Source organism: Drosophila persimilis, unplaced genomic scaffold, assembly GCF_003286085.1.
Source record: "Drosophila persimilis strain 14011-0111.01,24,50 unplaced genomic scaffold, DperRS2 tig00000124-arrow-pilon, whole genome shotgun sequence".
Lineage (NCBI taxonomy): Eukaryota > Metazoa > Arthropoda > Insecta > Diptera > Drosophilidae > Drosophila > Drosophila persimilis.
The window spans coordinates 11264535-11284043 of NW_020825294.1; the positions used below are offsets into that span (position 1 = coordinate 11264535).

At 43.2% G+C, this 19509-nt stretch overlaps 3 protein-coding genes across 3 annotated transcripts; 1 reads left to right on the plus strand and 2 right to left on the minus strand.

Annotated features, from left to right (window-relative positions):
- The first annotated feature begins 4669 nt into the window (after positions 1 to 4669).
- Positions 4670 to 8427, plus strand: LOC6602423 (collagen alpha-1(I) chain). Its single transcript, XM_026987451.1, has 5 exons — positions 4670 to 4787; positions 4858 to 5240; positions 5298 to 5979; positions 8007 to 8363; positions 8422 to 8427. Exons 1-5 carry the CDS (start codon positions 4674 to 4676, stop codon positions 8425 to 8427), a joined length of 1542 nt encoding a protein of 513 aa, XP_026843252.1. The 5' UTR covers positions 4670 to 4673.
- Position 8428: 1 nt separating this feature from the next.
- On the minus strand, positions 8429 to 9324 carry LOC113565446 (venom allergen 5-like; the record flags this gene model as incomplete). Its single annotated transcript, XM_026987452.1, has 3 exons — positions 9184 to 9324; positions 8731 to 9113; positions 8429 to 8669 (listed from the first exon to the last, which is right to left on the minus strand). Coding segments are annotated over exons 1-3 (738 nt in total), but the record flags the coding sequence as incomplete, so codon positions are not given.
- A 1337-nt stretch (positions 9325 to 10661) lies between these two features.
- On the minus strand, positions 10662 to 12620 carry LOC113565489. The gene is made up of 3 exons (XM_026987647.1): positions 12492 to 12620; positions 12039 to 12421; positions 10662 to 11977 (listed from the first exon to the last, which is right to left on the minus strand). The coding sequence occupies exons 1-3, from the start codon at positions 12603 to 12605 to the stop codon at positions 10945 to 10947; spliced, it is 1530 nt and encodes a 509-aa protein (XP_026843448.1). The 5' UTR covers positions 12606 to 12620; the 3' UTR covers positions 10662 to 10944.
- Positions 12621 to 19509: the final 6889 nt, after the last annotated feature.

A 19509-nucleotide genomic window follows, 5' to 3' on the forward strand; every position in this document is an offset into this window, starting at 1 on the left:
CGGACAACCCGGACCCCATTCGGTTATCGGATCAGTTTTCTTGGGGTTGGATTTGCTGTCAGTTCGAATTACATTTTCGTATGATTTTCAATTTCTAATGTCCTTACAATGGCAGTACAAATGATGATGAATTTGGCGACAGATTTCGCAGATTTCCCGACACTCTGGAGTGTCAAAGATCCAGATACTGCAGGGTTGAAGGGTAATTGTTCCACAATTCCGAAAAACCTCACAGCCGGTTGCAGCCCAAGTTTTGTGTGCTTCCCTGCGCTGCTAAATTAATTAAATGCCATGTCCTGGCCAAGAGTATGGGGCTCTTTGCCCATCTGTTGCATAAGTGTATCTCGACGTTATGCACATTTCAAAAGCCAAGCTCCATAAACTTGGACATTGCAAAGTTTCCACTTGATCCAGACTCCCTTTCCTCTCGAAGAGCAAACTTATAGCTATTCGCCAGCTACTTCGTGAAAACTGTGTGGTCACTCAGGCAAACGCTGCTGCTCTCAGCCAGGGAGTTCATGCGGAAGGGAAATAATGTGGAAGTTTAGGTCACTCTTTTACGGGGTCTTCTACTCTGCACCAAGTTTAATTTTCATATTTTTTTTTGGTTTTTTTTTTTTGTTTTTTACGCAAAGTTTTAATAAGCTGGTATTGGGGCTCGCAAACCTGCTTGACAGAATGTGCCATCATTTTTGCAACTAGAATGAAAAGCACTTGGACTGAAGTTTGGTAGGGTTTTCAGAAGAGTGTCAACGATAACTACATATCCCATATGGATCAGTGATTAATTAAAGACAGAAGATCATATTTTGCTTAAAAAAGCTTGAGATGAGGTTCGGAAGCCATCCATTCCTTAACTGGATTAAACTGAATCTTTTTACTTAGCTAAAGCCCGAAAGCTTCACAGAAGTAACAAACCTCAGAGAAATCTATTAACTAAAGCCACTTGTGATGAGTGTAATCCCAATCTCGACTCCAATCTGAATCCGACGGTGGTTTGATGGTGTAAATCACGCACGGCTGTGGCAGCAAGACTCTGCCGGACATCTGTTTGACACTTGAGCTGGAGCCGAGTCTGGACCCACACTCGGACCCGCCACAGCTTGCCAGTTCTTAAAATATGCCATGCATGTTGCATAAACAAGACTTAAACAAAAACGAACGACAGAAGCCCAGGGCCCTTCGCCCCTCTTTTGGTCATAGCAAATATTTGCTGCCGCGTGTCGCCAACAATGAGGTGGGATGCTCCCCAAAGGGACACCCCCGGTGGCCTCCAGCTCCAGTCCGCTGCCTTTTCACTGCCAGCGTCGAGTGCGGTCTCGTTTCTACTTTGTGTGCCACTCACGTTGTGCTCGTTATTCATATTTATTGCACACGTTGTGAGGTGCCTTTCGGAGTAGACTCCACCTTCACTTGGGCTTGTACTCTGCTGCTCCACAGACAAATGGCCGGGTTGCATGTGCATTGTTCTTGGGGCAGACGCTTTTGCCACGACCCAATGTGGCTGTTGCTGTTGTTGTTGCTGTTGGTAGGCGTGGGCGTGGGTCTGGGCCTGGGCGTGCGGCCCGTGTCTAGCAGTAAAAACTTTGCAATTACAGTTATTTGATGGGATTTACAGTGCACCAGCCTCACAGTCCCTCCTAGACAGATTGTCTGGACATTCATTGTTACAACCTTGTCTATTTAGTGCGGCATGAAACGATCCCCAGATAAGCCAGATCCTGAAAAAGGCGCTAAATGACAGAGGAGTCAGTCCAGGCCCCGCAATGAACGGCAATTATAGAGGAGGGCAAGGCCAATGTTGCAAGGGTAATGTGGAACCGTTCCTGATGTTGGATTGAGTTGATAATGTATATTGTAAATTCTAAGACACATAAAATGTGTCTTGATGGATGAGGACAATTTAGGTGGAAGAAGTTCGGTGAAAATGGGATCCATCTAAATGATTGTTAGGGATGCCGCACAGTCGGACATTCCGCCGTTTTGGCTTACTAAATTAATAACTTCTAAACAAATAAAGATATCTCCATGAAACAAACTGCATTTGAAAGAACAATTTTTCAAAACTTACGAGGGGGAACGTTGTGAGTTGAGGCGGACACCGCAACTCTACAGTTATACCCGATACTTAGTCAGTATTATCAGTAATATTAAACGACACGACAAAGAATGCGTGCGAGAGAGACAGAAAATCAGTCTGAGCGTGACGTCGGGCGCTGCGTAGCCACTGCAAATTGATTTGTTCCTTTTGGCTATAAAAATCTATTATCTGACCTGATCCAGATTCAGCAATCTGATAGATATGGTCATTTTCTATGATTCTGCGTTTTTAGTTTTCTCAAATCTGCAATATTGTGGATGCAACAGATTTTCGTCTTTTGTGTGGGCGGATGGGGGTAGCGCGAAATTCTGACATATACGTTTTATAGTGACATCTTAAAGGAGTGAGATTTGTGGTTGCCCCAGATTTTCGTCCTTTGCGGGGGCGGAAGGGGGTGTGTCGAAATTTTGACACAAAACGATCAAGGTCCGATATCACAGGAGTGTGGATACCAAATTTGGTTGCTCTAGCTTTTATGGGTTCTGAGATCCTTGAACTCATATTTTGCAATTGGCAAAACCGACCATGAAACCTGTGTGTTAGAGTGAGACAGAGCGAGAACGAGTGAAATTGATTTCGTGATTCTGGCTATAATAATTATACGATCTGGTTCAGATTTTGCACTCTGTAAGATATAGTCATCTTCTACGATTCTGGGTTTTTTTTTTCTCGTATCGTCGAAATTGTGGATGCCACAGATTTTCGCCCTTTGCGGGGGCGGAAATGGGCGGGGCAAAGTTTTGAAATATTTTTGTAGCAGTGACATATTACAGAAGTCTGGATCCAAAACATCGTTGCTCTAGCTCTTATAGTCTTTGAGCACTAGGTGCTGAAGGGGACGGACAGACGGACAGACGGACGGACGGACAGACAGACAGACAGACATGGCTCAATCGACTCGGCTATTGATGCTGATCAAGAATATATATACTTTATGGAGTCGGAAACGATTCCTTCTGGACGTTACACACATCCACTTTTACCACAAATCTAATATACCCCAATACTCATTTTGTGTATCGGGTATAAAAAACCTCTAATCGAAAGCACATCAAATTTCAAGAAAATCGTTCGAGCCATTTCGGAGAAGTTCAATAACAAACATTGTAACCCAGGAATTGAAAGTATTTAAGCAATGTCACTAAGACGCAGAGGGTCAAATTTGAGTCGTCAAACGATCAAGTCTAGAACCATGCGAGATATAAGAGTACGAATTTTAGGTGAACAACTCCAAGAAAACAATGCAGATGAGTGTGTGAGCGCGTTAAAATGCTTCAAGATCCATCCGCCGAAACTTTCTCTAAAAAACTTCTGTTCAATCATCGATTCGTAAAATTCTCTCATCGATAACATATTTCCCGATGTACATACACACACAACTTGAAAATCATAATTGGCTGGCAGAAAGAGCGATTTTAGCAGCATAAAATGTGGACGTCAATGGGTTAAATTTAAAGATACAACATTGTTTGCCTAGGGACTTGGTGTCATACAAATCTATCGATGCAGTTTGCGATACCAGCGAAACTATGACTTATCCAATTGAGTTTTTAAATTCATTGGATTTGCCAGGCATGCTACTACACCATTTACAATTGAAAGTTGGATCTCGGATCATTCTGCTTCGTAGCTTGAACCTACCACGGCTGTGTAATGGCATTAAACCAGTAATGATAAACGTTATTGAAGCTATAATTTTGAATGGAAAGTTTCAATGCGAAAATGTGTTGCTGCCACGAACCCCTATGATTAATTCAGATGTGTCAATTGAATTCAAACGCAATCAATTCCCAATTAGATTGGATTTCGCTATGACGATCAATAAGTCACAAAACCAGACATTGTCTGTATGTGGCTTAGATTTGAAAATACCATGCTTTTCCCACGGACAACTACATGTTGCATGTTCTCGCGTGGGAGAACCATTCAGTTTGTTTGTGTTGACTAAAGACGGACTAACCAAGAATATTGTACGCTATATTGCGCTGAGAGACTAATCTTTATTGTTAGGTAATCTTATAATTGATAAATAAATCCCCGCATTCGCATAGTAAATAGTTATTTGTATTGAACTGATAAAATGATTCCCAGAAATAATATACATGGCAAAACAACGTTTGCCGGCTCACCTAGTCTATATATTACAATATATGCTTATGTATATGTATACACATATGTATACATACATAAGTTTTTAAATAAAAAAGTGCATATGTACTAGTATTATGTTGTATTTGACAATACTTATAATATCCAAATAGAGAATACGCCAAATGTATATACTACATACACATCACCGCAGGTGCTCACGAACACCCTGTGTTATGAAGCACAATAAAACGAATTATCATTCTGCTATGTTACAACCTTCTTATAATCCACACGTGTGTTATTTCTTCCCCACATATCATCGTCTCAATACATTTAAATTTGATATGCTGGTAATAACTCAGTTTACAATTGGCCATGGTCAATTATATGACCATGATAACATGAATATAAGATACTCGTATACGGCCATGAGATTCTTATTAAGAGTGCGGTGTGCCACATCGACAACTAGCCTGCCATAATGTGGTGGTGGCTGCTGCTCACTTTTCCTTTGACTATTCATTCTCAAAATGAGGAATGGTGCGATCCAAGCTTGTGCGAACGAGAATTGCACATACTGTGCAGGGATACTGGGGTACGTACAAATCACTTAAATACAAATACCGATCATTAATTAGGGAAAGACCCTTACGACGGGATAACAGAAGTTTTACAGCTCGTGCCCACGAGATCAGGCAAAACTCATACCAATGACAGAAAATGTCATAACGATGTTAACGCATGTGCATAACGATTTGAGAAACAAAGTAGCAGCTGGCTACAAGGATATGCCAATGGCAGCGAGAATGTTAGAGATGAGATGGGATCGGGATCTGGCGAAAGTGGCCGAGGCGGCTGTGAGGCTGTGTAGATTGGAAAAGCTCTGGTGTGCCACAACTCCAATCTATATGTGGACCGGTCAGAACGAAGCCTTGGATAAGTCTGACTGCCTCAGGAGTAGTGATTTGGTAATAAGAAAACACCTGGACGAGTGGATCAGGCAGGGAGACTATGCACGTATGAATCATTTGACTGATCCTTTCTCTGGGTAAGCAAGCATGTAAATAGACGAGCTCATTTATGTAGTTACTCAAATATTATATAGGGAAACCGCATGGCACTTTCTTCAAATGATACGCGATAGAAGTGACCGCTTTGGATGCGCCGTCAGTCGCTATACCGATAGAAATATAACTCATCAGCTAATGAAATGCATATATAAATGCACCATTGCGGTGTCCAACACCGCAAATACCGTGTACGAAGTTGCACAAAAAAACGGAGGTGAAAAATGTGTTTCAGGCCTCAGCACTGGTTACAAACAATTATGCCATAGAAGGGAAAAGGCTAAACCATGTTGGGAAAAAGGTCCACCTACCCCTTCTCCCGATCCTTGTGATCCTCCTGGTCCAAAATGTAAGCCTGGTGCTCCTGGTCCTCCTGGTCCACCAGGTCCTCCTGGTCCGCCTGGTCCACCTAGTCCACCTAGTCTACTTCCTCCCTACCCTCCGACAGATAAATACGTACCACCTCCAATACCCAAGAACCCCCCTATTCCCCCACCAGGACCTTCTTATCCCTACCCATCACCGCCTCCAATGTATGAGAGCCCCCCGCCCTGGTTCAATATATTAGGTCTCAGGACAGGTGGAGCTCCGCCAAGAAAAGCCCGACCGAGGCCTCGAATAAACTCAAAAGTGTTAGGCAGCGCGGAGTATGACTTCTCTGATTACGTACAAGATGTTGATCCCTGTGACAGCTGCACCTCGTCATCATGCAATTTAAAATATCATTGCTTTTAATTTATTCGCAAGTTTTGTAGATCAGATTCAGCCAAATTAGCACCTCATACTATTTTTAGCCAAGACAAGTCTTTAAACAAGTCTAGAAATTTTTAGATAAACTGGAAACTGTAAATACAAAATATTTAAGATAATGTTCTACATTGTTTCTTTTTGGTAAAAACACATAATAAACATGCAAAAAAAAATATTTTTATTTTACTGTGCGCTAACATTAGCGAAAGCAATTTATTTCAATAGTCCCAGCTTATTTGTGAAAATTACACACCTTTTTGCACCGGGTTAAAATTGGCACCAAAATTCGTGTGCATGTGTACATTGCTCGAAGTTAAAAATTACAAAAAAAAATTGATTAGATTTATGATGTATTGTCAATCGAATAGATTAAGAAAAAAATGTTTTTCGGATTTTGAAAATTTAGTTTATATAATTTAGATTGGTCGTTTGACCCACTGTGAGTCGGAGTAAACATAACTTGTAACATAACTGTTTACAAGAATCCAAGTGTATAATATCATTATTATCACTATCTTAAGAATCTTTTGAACTATATTCTAACGACTTAAAATGAATTACACAGCCCTGTCTGTCTGTCCGTCCCTCTCAGTGCCTAGTGCTCAAAGACTACAAGAGCTAGAGCAACGACATTTTATATCCGGACATCTGTGATATGTCACTGTTACAAAGAATATTTCAAAACTTTGCTACGCCCCCGCAGAATCATAGATAATGACCATATCTATCCGGTTGCTGAATCTGAATCAGAGCGGATCATTTATATAGCCAAACGGTACAAATAAATTTACAGTGGCTACGCAGCGCCCGACGTCCCGCTCAGACTGATTTTCTGTCCCTCTCGCACGCACTCCTTGTCGTGTCGTTTAATATTAGCGGCGTCTGCCGCAGGAGAGCCATACTGACTAAGTATCAGGTATAAATGTAGAGCTGCGGTCTCCGCAGCAACTCACAACGTTCCCAACAACGTTATTGTTAGATGGCTCTTTGATGGGTTTTAGAACACAGATGTGCAGCCAAGTATAGGAGGTAGGATGGGTATAGACGGAGAAGCCTGACAACTCCAATTCTGAAATAGGGCATAAAACATATAATTGAGTTTCTGTATCGTCTAGTCATTCCTTTTTCTCTGTCTACGATTCTATTATAGTTTTATTACTAGCATAGAATCTACGCCAATTTCCCTGAGCGGACCTTTCCAACAAGTACGCAGAGCGTGCATCCGAAACGACCCCGACCGTGTTTGCTACAGTGGGAAGTGCGCATAGTGAACCATTGTGATTTAGCTTTTATATTCATGGGGCTGCCAAACACTGATGTGCAATTGGATTTCCTTGGAAATGCAATCGAAAATTCAAGCAAGCGGATATCAATCTTTTCTGTTTTCTACGGAATAAACTTGTTAGTAATATATTCATTTATTTTTACTTTCCTGTAAAAAAAATAACAAGATGATGAAATAAATTACATTCATAGACTAATTAAGACTACCATTTTGCTTTATTATTTATGTATCTTGTTATAGTCTCTATCGTCTTCAAACTGAAGAAACTGATCTATAAAACTGTCGAATAAATTAAAAACAATGATACTTTAATTTACATGGTGTCGTGGTGCAGCTGTCACAGGGATCCACATCATGTACGTAATCGTAGAAGTCATATTCCGCGCTGCCTAACTCTTCTGCGTTGATTCTAGGCCTTGGTCGGGCTTTTCTAGATGGAGCTCCACCCGTCCTCATACCTAAGCTTCTCCACCAGGGCGGGGGGTGCTCATACATTGGAGGCGGTGATGGGGCGGGACGAATAGGTCCAGGTGGTGGAACTGGAGGGTTATTTGGTATTGGCGGTGCTATGTATATCGGGGGTGGTGGAGGTGGTGGAGGAGGTGGAGGAGGAGGTGGTGGAGGTGGAGGAGGTGGTGGTGGTGGTGGTGGTGGTGGTGGTGGTGGTGGTGGTGGTGGTGGTGGTGGCGGTGGTGGTGGTGGTGGTGGTGGTGGTGGTGGTGGTGGTGGCGGTGGTGGTGGCGGAGGTGGTGGCGGGGGTGGTGGCGGTGGTGATGGTGGTGGAGGCGGGGGAGGAGGAGGACGTGGTGGTGGCGGACCAGGAGGACCAGGTGGACCAGGAGGACCACCAGGACCAGGAGGACCACCAGGCCCAGCAGGACCACCAGGACCAGGAGGACCACCAGGCCCAGCAGGACCAGGTGGACCACCAGGCCCAGCAGGACCACCAGGACCAGGAGGACCACCAGGCCCATCAGGACCAGGTGGACCCGGGGGACCAGGCCTACATGGAGGACCTTTTGGACCAGGTGGACCTGGTGGACCAGGAGCACAAATTGGAAGAGGAGTGGTAGTCAAAGGGGCCGTTGTAGTAGTGGTAGGTTCATCTTCTTCATCTTCAAAACAAGGTATAGCGGATTCCCTTTTATGACATAGTTGTTCATAAACAGTGCTGCGGCCTGAAGCACATTTTTCACCTCCATTTGTGAGTGCAACCTCGTACACGGGATTTGTGGGGCTAGACACCGCAAAGGTGCACCTATATATGCATTTAATTAGCTGATGCGTTATATTTCTCTCGGTATAGCGACTGACGGCGCATCCAAAGCGGTCACATCTATCGCGTACCATTTGAAGAAAGTACGTCACGGTTATCCTATATAATATTTGATTATATACATAGACATATAAGCTCGTATATGTACATGCTTGCTTACCCAGAGAAAGGATCAGTCAAATGATTCTTACGTGCATAGTCTCCCTGCCTGATCCAGTCGTCTAGGTGTTTTCTTATTACCAAATCACTACTCTTGAGGCAGTCAGACATTTCCAAAGCTTCATTCTGGCCGGTCCACATATAGATTGGCGTTGTGGCACACGAGAGCTTCTCCAATCTACACAGCCTCACAGCCGCCTCGGCCACTTTCGCCAGATCCAGATCCCACTGCATCTCCAACATTCTCGCTGCCTTTGGCATATCCTTGTAGCCAGCTGCTACTTTGTTTCTCAAATCGTTATGCACATGCGTGAGCATCGATCTGACCCTTTCTGTCATTGGGATGAGTTCTGCCTGATCTCGTGGGCACGAGTTGTAAAACTTCTGTTATCCCGTTGGAAGTGTCATTCCCTAATTAATGATCGGTATTTGTATGTAAGTGATTTGTACGTACCCCATCATCCTTGCACAGTATGTGGGCACCGTTGTCGCACAAATTTGGATCGCACCATTCCTCATTTTGGGAATGAATAATCAAAGGAAAAGTGAGCAGCAGCCACCACCACATTATGGCAGGATGGTAGTCAATGAGGCCACACCACACTCTTAATAAGAGTCTCATGACTGTATCCACGTATCTTATATTCATGATTTTATGGTCATATAATTGGCCATGGCCAATTGTAAACCGATTTATTACCAGCATATCAAATTTAAATACAAGTAAATATGTTCAAGGGCGTACCCAGGATTTCTCGTTTCTCTTAAGTAGAGAGCGTAACTAGAGCATTATTTACCTCTTCTTATCATTGCATGATTTTTTCCAAAAGGTTTTTGCTGGTCTCACTCTCTTCGTGCCGAATTACGTATTACGGTTATAAATAAAAAAAAATATTTAAAAAATTACCATTCAGACATGATACAGTCGTAGTTCTTAGCCAAGTCTTCACTCTTCTCAACGTACTGAATGACCGTCCCACAGTATCCATGGTACATGGCAGAGTTAGCAGAATTTTAATGTCAAACGAATTTTGGATACAAATTGTCCTCTTTGTAAGCGGAAATCAAATCCGTACAAGTTATTTCTGCATACTGGGTATCTCATGTTCAATTCCGTGCAGAAATTTTAGCATTTGCATCGATCAAACATGTATTTTTATACCCGAGACTCAAAATGAGTATTGGGGTATATTCGATTTGTGGCAAAAGTGGATGTGTTTAACGTCCAAAACGAATCGTTTCCGACCCCATAAATTATATATATTCTTGATCAACATCAATAGCCGAGTCGATTGAGCCATGTCTGTCTGTCCGTCCGTCCGTCCGTCCGTCTGTACGTCCCTATTAGCGCCTAGTGCTGAAAGACTATAAGAGCTAGAGCAACAATGTTTTGGATCCAGATTCTGTGATATGTCACTGCTACAAGAATATTTCAAAACTTCGCCGCGCCTACTTCCGCCCCCACAAAGGACGAAAATCAGTGGCATCCACAATTTTAAAGATACTAAAAACGCAGAATCGTAGAGGATGTCTATATCTTCTAGAGTGCCAGCTGAACTAGATCGTATAATTATTATAGCCAGAGTCAAGAAAAAATTTCATTCTTTCTCGCTCTGTCTCTCTCTATTACACAGGTTCCATGGTCGGTTTTGCCAATTGCAAAATATGAGTTCAAGGATCTCAGAACCTATAAGAGCCAGAGCAACCAAATTTGGTATCCACACTTCTGAGGTATCGGACTTTGACTGTTTTGTGTCAAAATTTCGCCACACCCCCTTCCGCCCCCGCTAAGGACGAAAATCTGGGGCATCCACAAATCTCAGAGACTATTAACGCTAGAGTAACCAAATTTGGTATCCGCACTTCTGTTAGATCTCACTATAAAACGTATATAATGTATAATACGTATAATTAATGGCGTTGATGGTGATGCTGAGTTGTAAATTTGAACAGTTTTATTTTTAAAATGTATGTTGTATGGTATAGATACATATTACTGGATTTTATGATCGATTTTTACTCCATGTATTGTTTATGGGATGGCCTTTTCGATTCCTGTTAATTTTCATGAACATCTTGACGCGGTCCGGTTGAGATGTGATTTGCATGTATATTTTATTTGTGACGTGACTTGCTGTCGGGTTCCGTTCACGCTCATGAACAGTCTGCATAGTCATCAAACTGAAGAAACTGATGTATAAAACTCTCGAATAAATTAAAAACAATGATGTTTTAATTTGCAAGGTGTTGTGGTGCAGCTGTCACATGGATCCACATCATGCACGAAATCGGAGAAGTCATATTCCGCGCTACTTAACTCTTTTGAGTTGATTCGGGGCCTCGGTCGGGCTTTTCTTCGTGGTGCTCCATCTATACTCTGAGCTAATCTTGTTATCCATGGCGGGGGGTGCTCATACAGTGGAGGCGGTGATGGATAGGGAAAAGCTGGTCCAGGTGGTGCAATAGGGGGGTTCTTTGGTATTGGTGGAGGGTAGTACGTGCCTGGAGGAGGGTGGGGAGGAAGTGGATCACCAGGATCAGGAGGACGATCAGGACTAGGAGGACGATCAGGACTAGGAGGATGGTCAGGATCTGGAGGAATATTAGGACTAGGAGGACTAGGAGGACCAGGAGGACCAGGTGGACCTTTTGGACCTTCTGGACCCTCTGGACCAGGAGGACCCTTTTCACCCTGTTCACCTTTATCACCTTTTTCACCGGGCGCACCAGGTTCACCAGTCGCACCAGGTTCACCAGGTGCACCAGGTGCACCAGGCTCACCAGTTGCACCAGGTGCACCAGGTGCACCAGGCTCACCAGTTGCACCAGGTTCACCAGGTGCACCAGGCTCACCAGTTGCACCAGGTTCACCAGGCTTACAAGGTTCACATTCACCAGGAGGACCAGGTGGCCCAGGGGGACCCGGTGCACCAGTAATAGTTATTATGCTAGGAGTAGTAGATTCAGTGGTAGTGGTAGGTTCATCTTCATCCAAACATGGTATAGCCTTTTCCTTTCGATGACATAATTGGGTGTAAATAGTGCTGCGGCCTGAAGCACATTTTTCACCTCCTTTTGTGAGTGCAACCTCGTACACGGGATTTGTGGGGCTAGACACCGCAAAGGTGCACCTATATATGCATTTAATTAGCTGATGCGTTATATTTCTATCGACAAAGCGACTGACGGCGCATCCAAAGCGGTCACATCTATCGCGTACCATTTGAAGAAAGTATGTCACGGTTATCCTATATAATATTTGATTATAAACATAGACATATAAGCTCGTATATGTACATGCTTGCTTACCCAGAGAAAGGATCAGTCAAATGATTCTTACGTGCATAGTCTCCCTGCCTGATCCAGTCGTCTAGGTGTTTTCTTATTACCAAATCACTACTCTTGAGGCAGTCAGACATATCCATAGCTTCATTCTGACCGGTCCACATATACATTGGCGTTGTGGCACACCAGAGCTTCTCCAATCTACACAGCCTCACAGCCGCCTCGGCCACTTTCGCCAGATCCAGATCCCATCTCATCTCTAACATTCTCGCTGCCTTTGGCATATCCTTGTAGCCAGCTGCTACTTTGTTTCTCAAATCGTTATGCACATGCGTGAACATCGATATGACCCTATCTGTCATTGGGATGAGTTCTGCCTGATCTCGTGGGCACGAGTTGTAAAACTTCTGTTATCCCGTTGGAAGTGTCATTCCCTAATTAATGATCGGTATTTGTATGTAAGTGATTTGTACGTACCCCAGTATCCTTGCACAGTATGTGGGCACCGTTGTCGCACAAATTTGGATCGCACCATTCCTTATTTTGGGAATGAATAATCAAAGGAAAAGTGAGCAGCAGCCACCACCACATTATGGCAGGATGGTAGTCAATGGGGCACTCTTAATAAGAGTCTCATGACTGTATCCACGTATCTTATATTCATGATTTTATGGTCATATAATTGGCCATGGCCAATTGTAAACCGATTTATTACCAGCATATCAAATTTAAATACAAGTAAATATGTTCAAGGGCGTACCCAGGATTTCTCGTTTCTCTTAAGTAGAGAGCGTAACTAGAGCATTATTTACCTCTTCTTATCATTGCATGATTTTTTCCAAAAGGTTTTTGCTGGTCTCACTCTCTTCGTGCCGAATTACGTATTACGGTTATAAATAAAAAAAATATTTAAAAAATTACCATTCAGACATGATACAGTCGTAGTTCTTAGCCAAGTCTTCACTCTTCTCAACGTACTGAATGACCGTCCCACAGTATCCATGGTACATGGCAGAGTTAGCAGAATTTTAATGTCAAACGAATTTTGGATACAAATTGTCCTCTTTGTAAGCGGAAATCAAATCCGTACAAGTTATTTCTGCATACTGGGTATCTCATGTTCAATTCCGTGCAGAAATTTTAGCATTTGCATCGATCAAACATGTATTTTTATACCCGAGACTCAAAATGAGTATTGGGGTATATTCGATTTGTGGCAAAAGTGGATGTGTTTAACGTCCAAAAGGAATCGTTTCCGACCCCATAAATTATATATATTCTTGATCAACATCAATAGCCGAGTCGATTGAGCCATGTCTGTCTGTCCGTCCGTCCGTCCGTCCGTCCGTCCGTCTGTACGTCCCTATTAGCGCCTAGTGCTGAAAGACTATAAGAGCTAGAGCAACAATGTTTTGGATCCAGACTTCTGTGATATGTCACTGCTACAAGAATATTTCAAAACTTCGCCGCGCCTACTTCCGCCCCCACAAAGGACGAAAATCAGTGGCATCCACAATTTTAAAGATACGAGAAAACTAAAAACGCAGAATCGTAGAGGATGTCTATATCTTCTAGAGTGCCAGCTGAACTAGATCGTATAATTATTATAGCCAGAGTCAAGAAAAAATTTCATTCTTTCTCGCTCTGTCTCTCTCTATTACACAGGTTCCATGGTCGGTTTTGCCAATTGCAAAATATGAGTTCAAGGATCTCAGAACCTATAAGAGCCAGAGCAACCAAATTTGGTATCCACACTTCTGAGGTATCGGACTTTGACTGTTTTGTGTCAAAATTTCGCCACACCCCCTTCCGCCCCCGCTAAGGACGAAAATCTGGGGCATCCACAAATCTCAGAGACTATTAACGCTAGAGTAACCAAATTTGGTATCCGCACTTCTGTTAGATCTCACTATAAAACGTATATAATTTATAATACGTATAATTAATGGCGTTGATGGTGATGCTGAGTTGTAAATTTGAACAGTTTTATTTTTAAAATGTATGTTGTATGGTATAGATACATATTACTGGATTTTATGATCGATTTTTACTCCATGTATTGTTTATGGGATGGCCTTTTCGATTCCTGTTAATTTTCATGAACATCTTGACGCGGTCCGGTTGAGATGTGATTTGCATGTATATTTTATTTGTGACGTGACTTGCTGTCGGGTTCCGTTCACGCTCATGAACAGTCTGCATAGTCATCAAACTGAAGAAACTGATGTATAAAACTCTCGAATAAATTAAAAACAATGATGTTTTAATTTGCAAGGTGTTGTGGTGCAGCTGTCACATGGATCCACATCATGCACGAAATCGGAGAAGTCATATTCCGCGCTACTTAACTCTTTTGAGTTGATTCGGGGCCTCGGTCGGGCTTTTCTTCGTGGTGCTCCATCTATACTCTGAGCTAATCTTGTTATCCATGGCGGGGGGTGCTCATACAGTGGAGGCGGTGATGGATAGGGAAAAGCTGGTCCAGGTGGTGCAATAGGGGGGTTCTTTGGTATTGGTGGAGGGTAGTACGTGCCTGGAGGAGGGTGGGGAGGAAGTGGATCACCAGGATCAGGAGGACGATCAGGACTAGGAGGACGATCAGGACTAGGAGGATAGTCAGGAACTGGAGGAATATTAGGACTAGGAGGACTAGGAGGACCAGGAGTACCAGGTGGACCTTTTGGACCTTCTGGACCCTCTGGACCAGGAGGACCCTTTTCACCCTGTTCACCTTTATCACCTTTTTCACCTTTTTCACCGGGCGCACCAGGTTCACCAGTTGCACCAGGTTCACCAGGTGCACCAGGTGCACCAGGCTCACCAGTTGCACCAGGTGCACCAGGCTCACCAGTTGCACCAGGTTCACCAGGTGCACCAGGCTCACCAGTTGCACCAGGTGCACCAGGTTTACATTCACCAGGAGGACCAGGTGGCCCAGGGGGACCTGGTGGACCATTAATACATATTATGTTAGGAGTGGTAGATTCAGTGGTAGTGGTAGGTTCATCTTCATCCAAACATGGTATAGCCTTTTCCTTTCGATGACATAATTGGGTGTAAATAGTGCTGCGGCCTGAAGCACATTTTTCACCTCCTTTTGTGAGTGCAACCTCGTACACGGGATTTGTGGGGCTAGACACCGCAAAGGTGCACCTATGTATTGGACGTTGACATGCAATGACTGCATCTAACAAGAGGCGATGCAATTACTGCACCGTCAAGTGGCCCGTGTGACACCAGCAGAAGGCTGTTACGCGCGGATCCCAGGCAAAACGCAGCCCTCCTCCCGCCCAACCGACCGAGGGGCGCTGCCGCATGACGCGCGGTGCGTAGCCGAACCAAACGCGAGCATGCAAGAAAGATAGATATTAGACTAACCTTCGAGGAAAATTAGCACTAAACTTATTAAGAAATTAAGCATGCAAGAAAATACAAAATACAAATACCACTACAATTACTAATTACTAGAAAGGTGTGTAAGGATTAGTAATTTAATAAGAGGAAGAGAATTAGTGGAGGATATAATATGGTAGAGGGAATTATAGTCCGAGCATAAGACCCTAAACGGTTCATGCAAGGAATAATTCGATCTACAAAGTGGAAGGAACAACGGTATAAAGTTTCTAGTCAGTCTAATAGGAATCGTGAAGTTTATGCGGCTCAACAGATCAGGGCTGTCTATGTCACCCCTGATCAAGTTGTGCATAAATATCACACCAAGCATTTTTCTACGGTTAACTAAGGATGGGAGGTTTACTAATAATAGTCTACTAGAGTAAGATGGGAGTCTTACACCCGCATCCCAGTTAAGGCCCCGCAGAGCAAAGAGTAAAAAGTTTTTCTGTACTGATTCTATACGGTCCTGGTGTACTTTGTACTGAGGGCACCATACACAGGAGCCGTATTCTAAGATCGGACGAACAAGCGAGGTATAGAGAGTCTTTGTTATATAGGGGTCGTCAAATTCCTTTGACCACCTCTTTATAAACCCAAGCACGCCCATGGCCTTATTTACCATGGTAGAAATGTGTTCGGAAAACTTTAACTTGGGATCTAACATAACACCCAGATCATCCACCAGGGTAATTCTCTCAAGAGAACCCCCAAATAGGGTGTAGGGAGCCAACAAAGGGTTAGAACGATGAAATGTCATAACTTTGCATTTCGAGGCATTAAGGTGTAACAAGTTTGCACAACACCATGACTGAAAGCTATTGAGATCGGATTGCAAGCGAGAATGAAATGAAATGTCCTTGTACTGGACACAGAGTTTAACATCATCCGCATACATAAGTACTCGAGAGTATGTTATTACTGAAGGCAAGTCATTAATAAAGAGTGTGAAGAGTAAGGGGCCTAGATGGCTGCCCTGTGGTACTCCCGAAGAAACCTTTACTGGTAAAGAGAGGGAGTTTTTGAAGAGGACTCTTTGAGACCTAGAACAAAGATAGCTAGAAATCCATCTCAGGAGGTTGGGCGGAAACCCTAAAAGGTCAAGTTTATGTGCTAAAAGGGAATGGTTTACAGAGTCGAATGCTTTACTAAAGTCGGTGTAAATAACATCCGTCTGTAAGTTACCTTGAAAGCCTTTAATAATGAAAGAGGTAAACTCTAACAAGTTCGTGGTGGTTGATCGCCGCCTTATAAATCCATGCTGAGTTGGAGATATAAGTGACTTGCAGAGATGTTGCAAGTGCGGAGTTAAAACCTTCTCAAACAATTTGGGAATAGCGGATAACTTTGCTATACCTCTATAATTTTTTACATCAGACTTACTACCTTTTTTATGGAGAGGAATTATAAACGATTCCTTCCAGATTGGGGGGAAGCAAGATGAATCAATGGACATGGTGAATAGTTTAAGCAATGGTCCACACAGAGCCTCGGCGCAGTACCTGAGTACACAACCTGGAACCCCGTCTGGACCCGGTGAAAACACCGGCTTAACTAGTCGAAGATCTTGAAGTAGGGAATACTCATTTAACAAGGGACTGAAAATGCCGTTCGACCTCGGTAATCCGTATGGGTACGGTTGACCAGAGTAGCGTTCCTCAGAATAGGTAGTTTGGAAAAACTGGGCAAAAAGATCGGCAATTGCCTGATCATTATTTGCCGACGTATTACAAAATGATAGCGAGGATGGGTGTGCGGACGTTCTACGCTTACTGTTTACGAAGCAGTAAAACTGTTTAGGGTCCTGAGAAAAACGTATCCTGCAACGAGATAGGTAGTTCTTATAGCATTGAGCATTAAGAACTGAAAAGTTTGACCGAGCTATTACATAACGAGAGTGAGAAGTAGGAGAACCCACTTCTTGAAATTTTTTATAAAGTCTTGATTTTAAGTTTTTTAGACTGGATAACTCTTTGGTAAACCAAGGGGGTTTTCCAGATCTAATCGGACAAGAAAGCGGGACACAAGAATCAAAAAATGTGCCAAGAGCATTGTAAAAAATGTTTGTGGCTTTTGTGACATCAGTGCACAAGTACAAAGCGGACCAATCAAAATCCCTAATTAGGTTATTAAGCTTCGCAAACTCGGCTTTACGAAAGCAGCGGACACGTTCAGGTAGTCTACTCGACCGATCCAATACAGTTGGTCCTATGTCTAGCGACACCTCGAAAGTAGGGTGGTAGGCGTCTTCAGGTATAGTGAGCGGAAGGGCTCGGGTTAACAACACTATGGTCGGATCCGATACAAAGCATAGATCAAGCAATCGACCCAAGGAATTTTTCACATGATTGACTTGAGACAAGGACAGGTCAAGCAAGCCGTCAACAAAGTCATGTCGTGACATGGGCACTAGGATACTAGACTCGTTTACCGAAGACCAAACAGTTCCTGGCAAGTTGAAGTCACCAAGAACTATCATACGATCTTTATCAGATAGCGAGGAAGCAACAGCGGTTAAAGCGGACAAGTGCTGCTCATAAATTGAAATATCCGAAGAAGGTGGGATATACGAGCAAGTAATGAATATAGCGAAAGCGGGAAGAATCAGTTTTACACACAGGAATTCCAGTTCCTGTTGAACTTGGACTGTGAAGTGTTCTGACGTGAAGTAAGAGTCCACTGCAATTAGAACCCCTCCTGCACGTCGAGACGAACGGTCCTTTCTAAAAGTTGTGTACCGACCTGCCAAAACCTCGGAACTAAGAATGTCCGGCTTTAACCAGGTTTCAGTAAACACAATAACGTGGGAAGCAAATGCAACACTATCCCGGAAAAGAATGCTGAGCTTACTACGCAAGCCTCTTACATTCTGATAGGTTACTAAAAGAGAAGTTAGTTTTTTGCAAAGGTTGGAGCAAGACGGGAAGTTGAGGAAGAGGAAGTTGAGGTTGAGGGTGGCACGCTGGAAAGATTTGGAAGCGATATGGGGGGCCTATTCTTCTTCTTAGCCTTAAACTCCTTCACCACCAAATGCTCCGGCCAAAATTTGGTGGAGCAAATGGTGTCAAATTGAGTTGGGGAGATGCTTATCTTAAACGACGCTATCTCCCTGGCATAAGAGAAGTTATGCATATATATATATGCATTTAATTAGCTGATGCGTTATATTTCTATCGACAAAGCGACTGACGGCGCATCCAAAGCGGTCACATCTATCACGTACCATTTGAAGAAAGTACGTCACGGTTATCCTATATAATATTTGATTATAAACATAGACATATAAGCTCGTATATGTACATGCTTGCTTACCCAGAGAAAGGATCAGTCAAATGATTCTTACGTGCATAGTCTCCCTGCCTGATCCAGTCGTCTAGGTGTTTTCTTATTACCAAATCACTACTCTTGAGGCAGTCAGACATATCCATAGCTTCATTCTGACCGGTCCACATATACATTGGCGTTGTGGCACACCAGAGCTTCTCCAATCTACACAGCCTCACAGCCGCCTCGGCCACTTTCGCCAGATCCAGATCCCATCTCATCTCTAACATTCTCGCTGCCTTTGGCATATCCTTGTAGCCAGCTGCTACTTTGTTTCTCAAATCGTTATGCACATGCGTGAACATCGATATGACCCTATCTGTCATTGGGATGAGTTCTGCCTGATCTCGTGGGCACGAGTTGTAAAACTTCTGTTATCCCGTTGGAAGTGTCATTCCCTAATCAATGATCGGTATTTGTATGTAAGTGATTTGTACGTACCCCAGTATCCTTGCACAGTATGTGGGCACCGTTGTCGCACAAATTTGGATCGCACCATTCCTTATTTTGGGAATGAATAATCAAAGGAAAAGTGAGCAGCAGCCACCACCACATTATGGCAGGATGGTAGTCAATGGGGCACACCGCACTCTTAATAAGAGTCTCATGACTGTATCCACGTATCTTATATTCATGATTTTATGGTCATATAATTGGCCATGGCCAATTGTAAACCGATTTATTACCAGCATATCAAATTTAAATACAAGTAAATATGTTCAAGGGCGTACCCAGGATTTCTCGTTTCTCTTAAGTAGAGAGCGTAACTAGAGCATTA

Excerpts from the sequence above, each read along its gene's own strand:
- LOC6602423 (XM_026987451.1), top strand. The coding sequence starts at position 4,674 with ATGTGGTGGTGGCTGCTGCTCACTTTTCCTTTGACTATTCATTCTCAA. Across the intron at positions 4,788-4,857 it reads TACTGTGCAGGGATACTGGG|AAGTTTTACAGCTCGTGCCC; the intron begins GTACGTACAAAT and ends ACGGGATAACAG. Across the intron at positions 5,241-5,297 it reads TTGACTGATCCTTTCTCTGG|GGAAACCGCATGGCACTTTC; the intron begins GTAAGCAAGCAT and ends AATATTATATAG.
- LOC113565489 (XM_026987647.1), bottom strand. The coding sequence starts at position 12,605 with ATGTGGTGGTGGCTGCTGCTCACTTTTCCTTTGATTATTCATTCCCAA. Across the intron at positions 12,422-12,491 it reads TACTGTGCAAGGATACTGGG|AAGTTTTACAACTCGTGCCC; the intron begins GTACGTACAAAT and ends ACGGGATAACAG. Across the intron at positions 11,978-12,038 it reads TTGACTGATCCTTTCTCTGG|GATAACCGTGACATACTTTC; the intron begins GTAAGCAAGCAT and ends AATATTATATAG.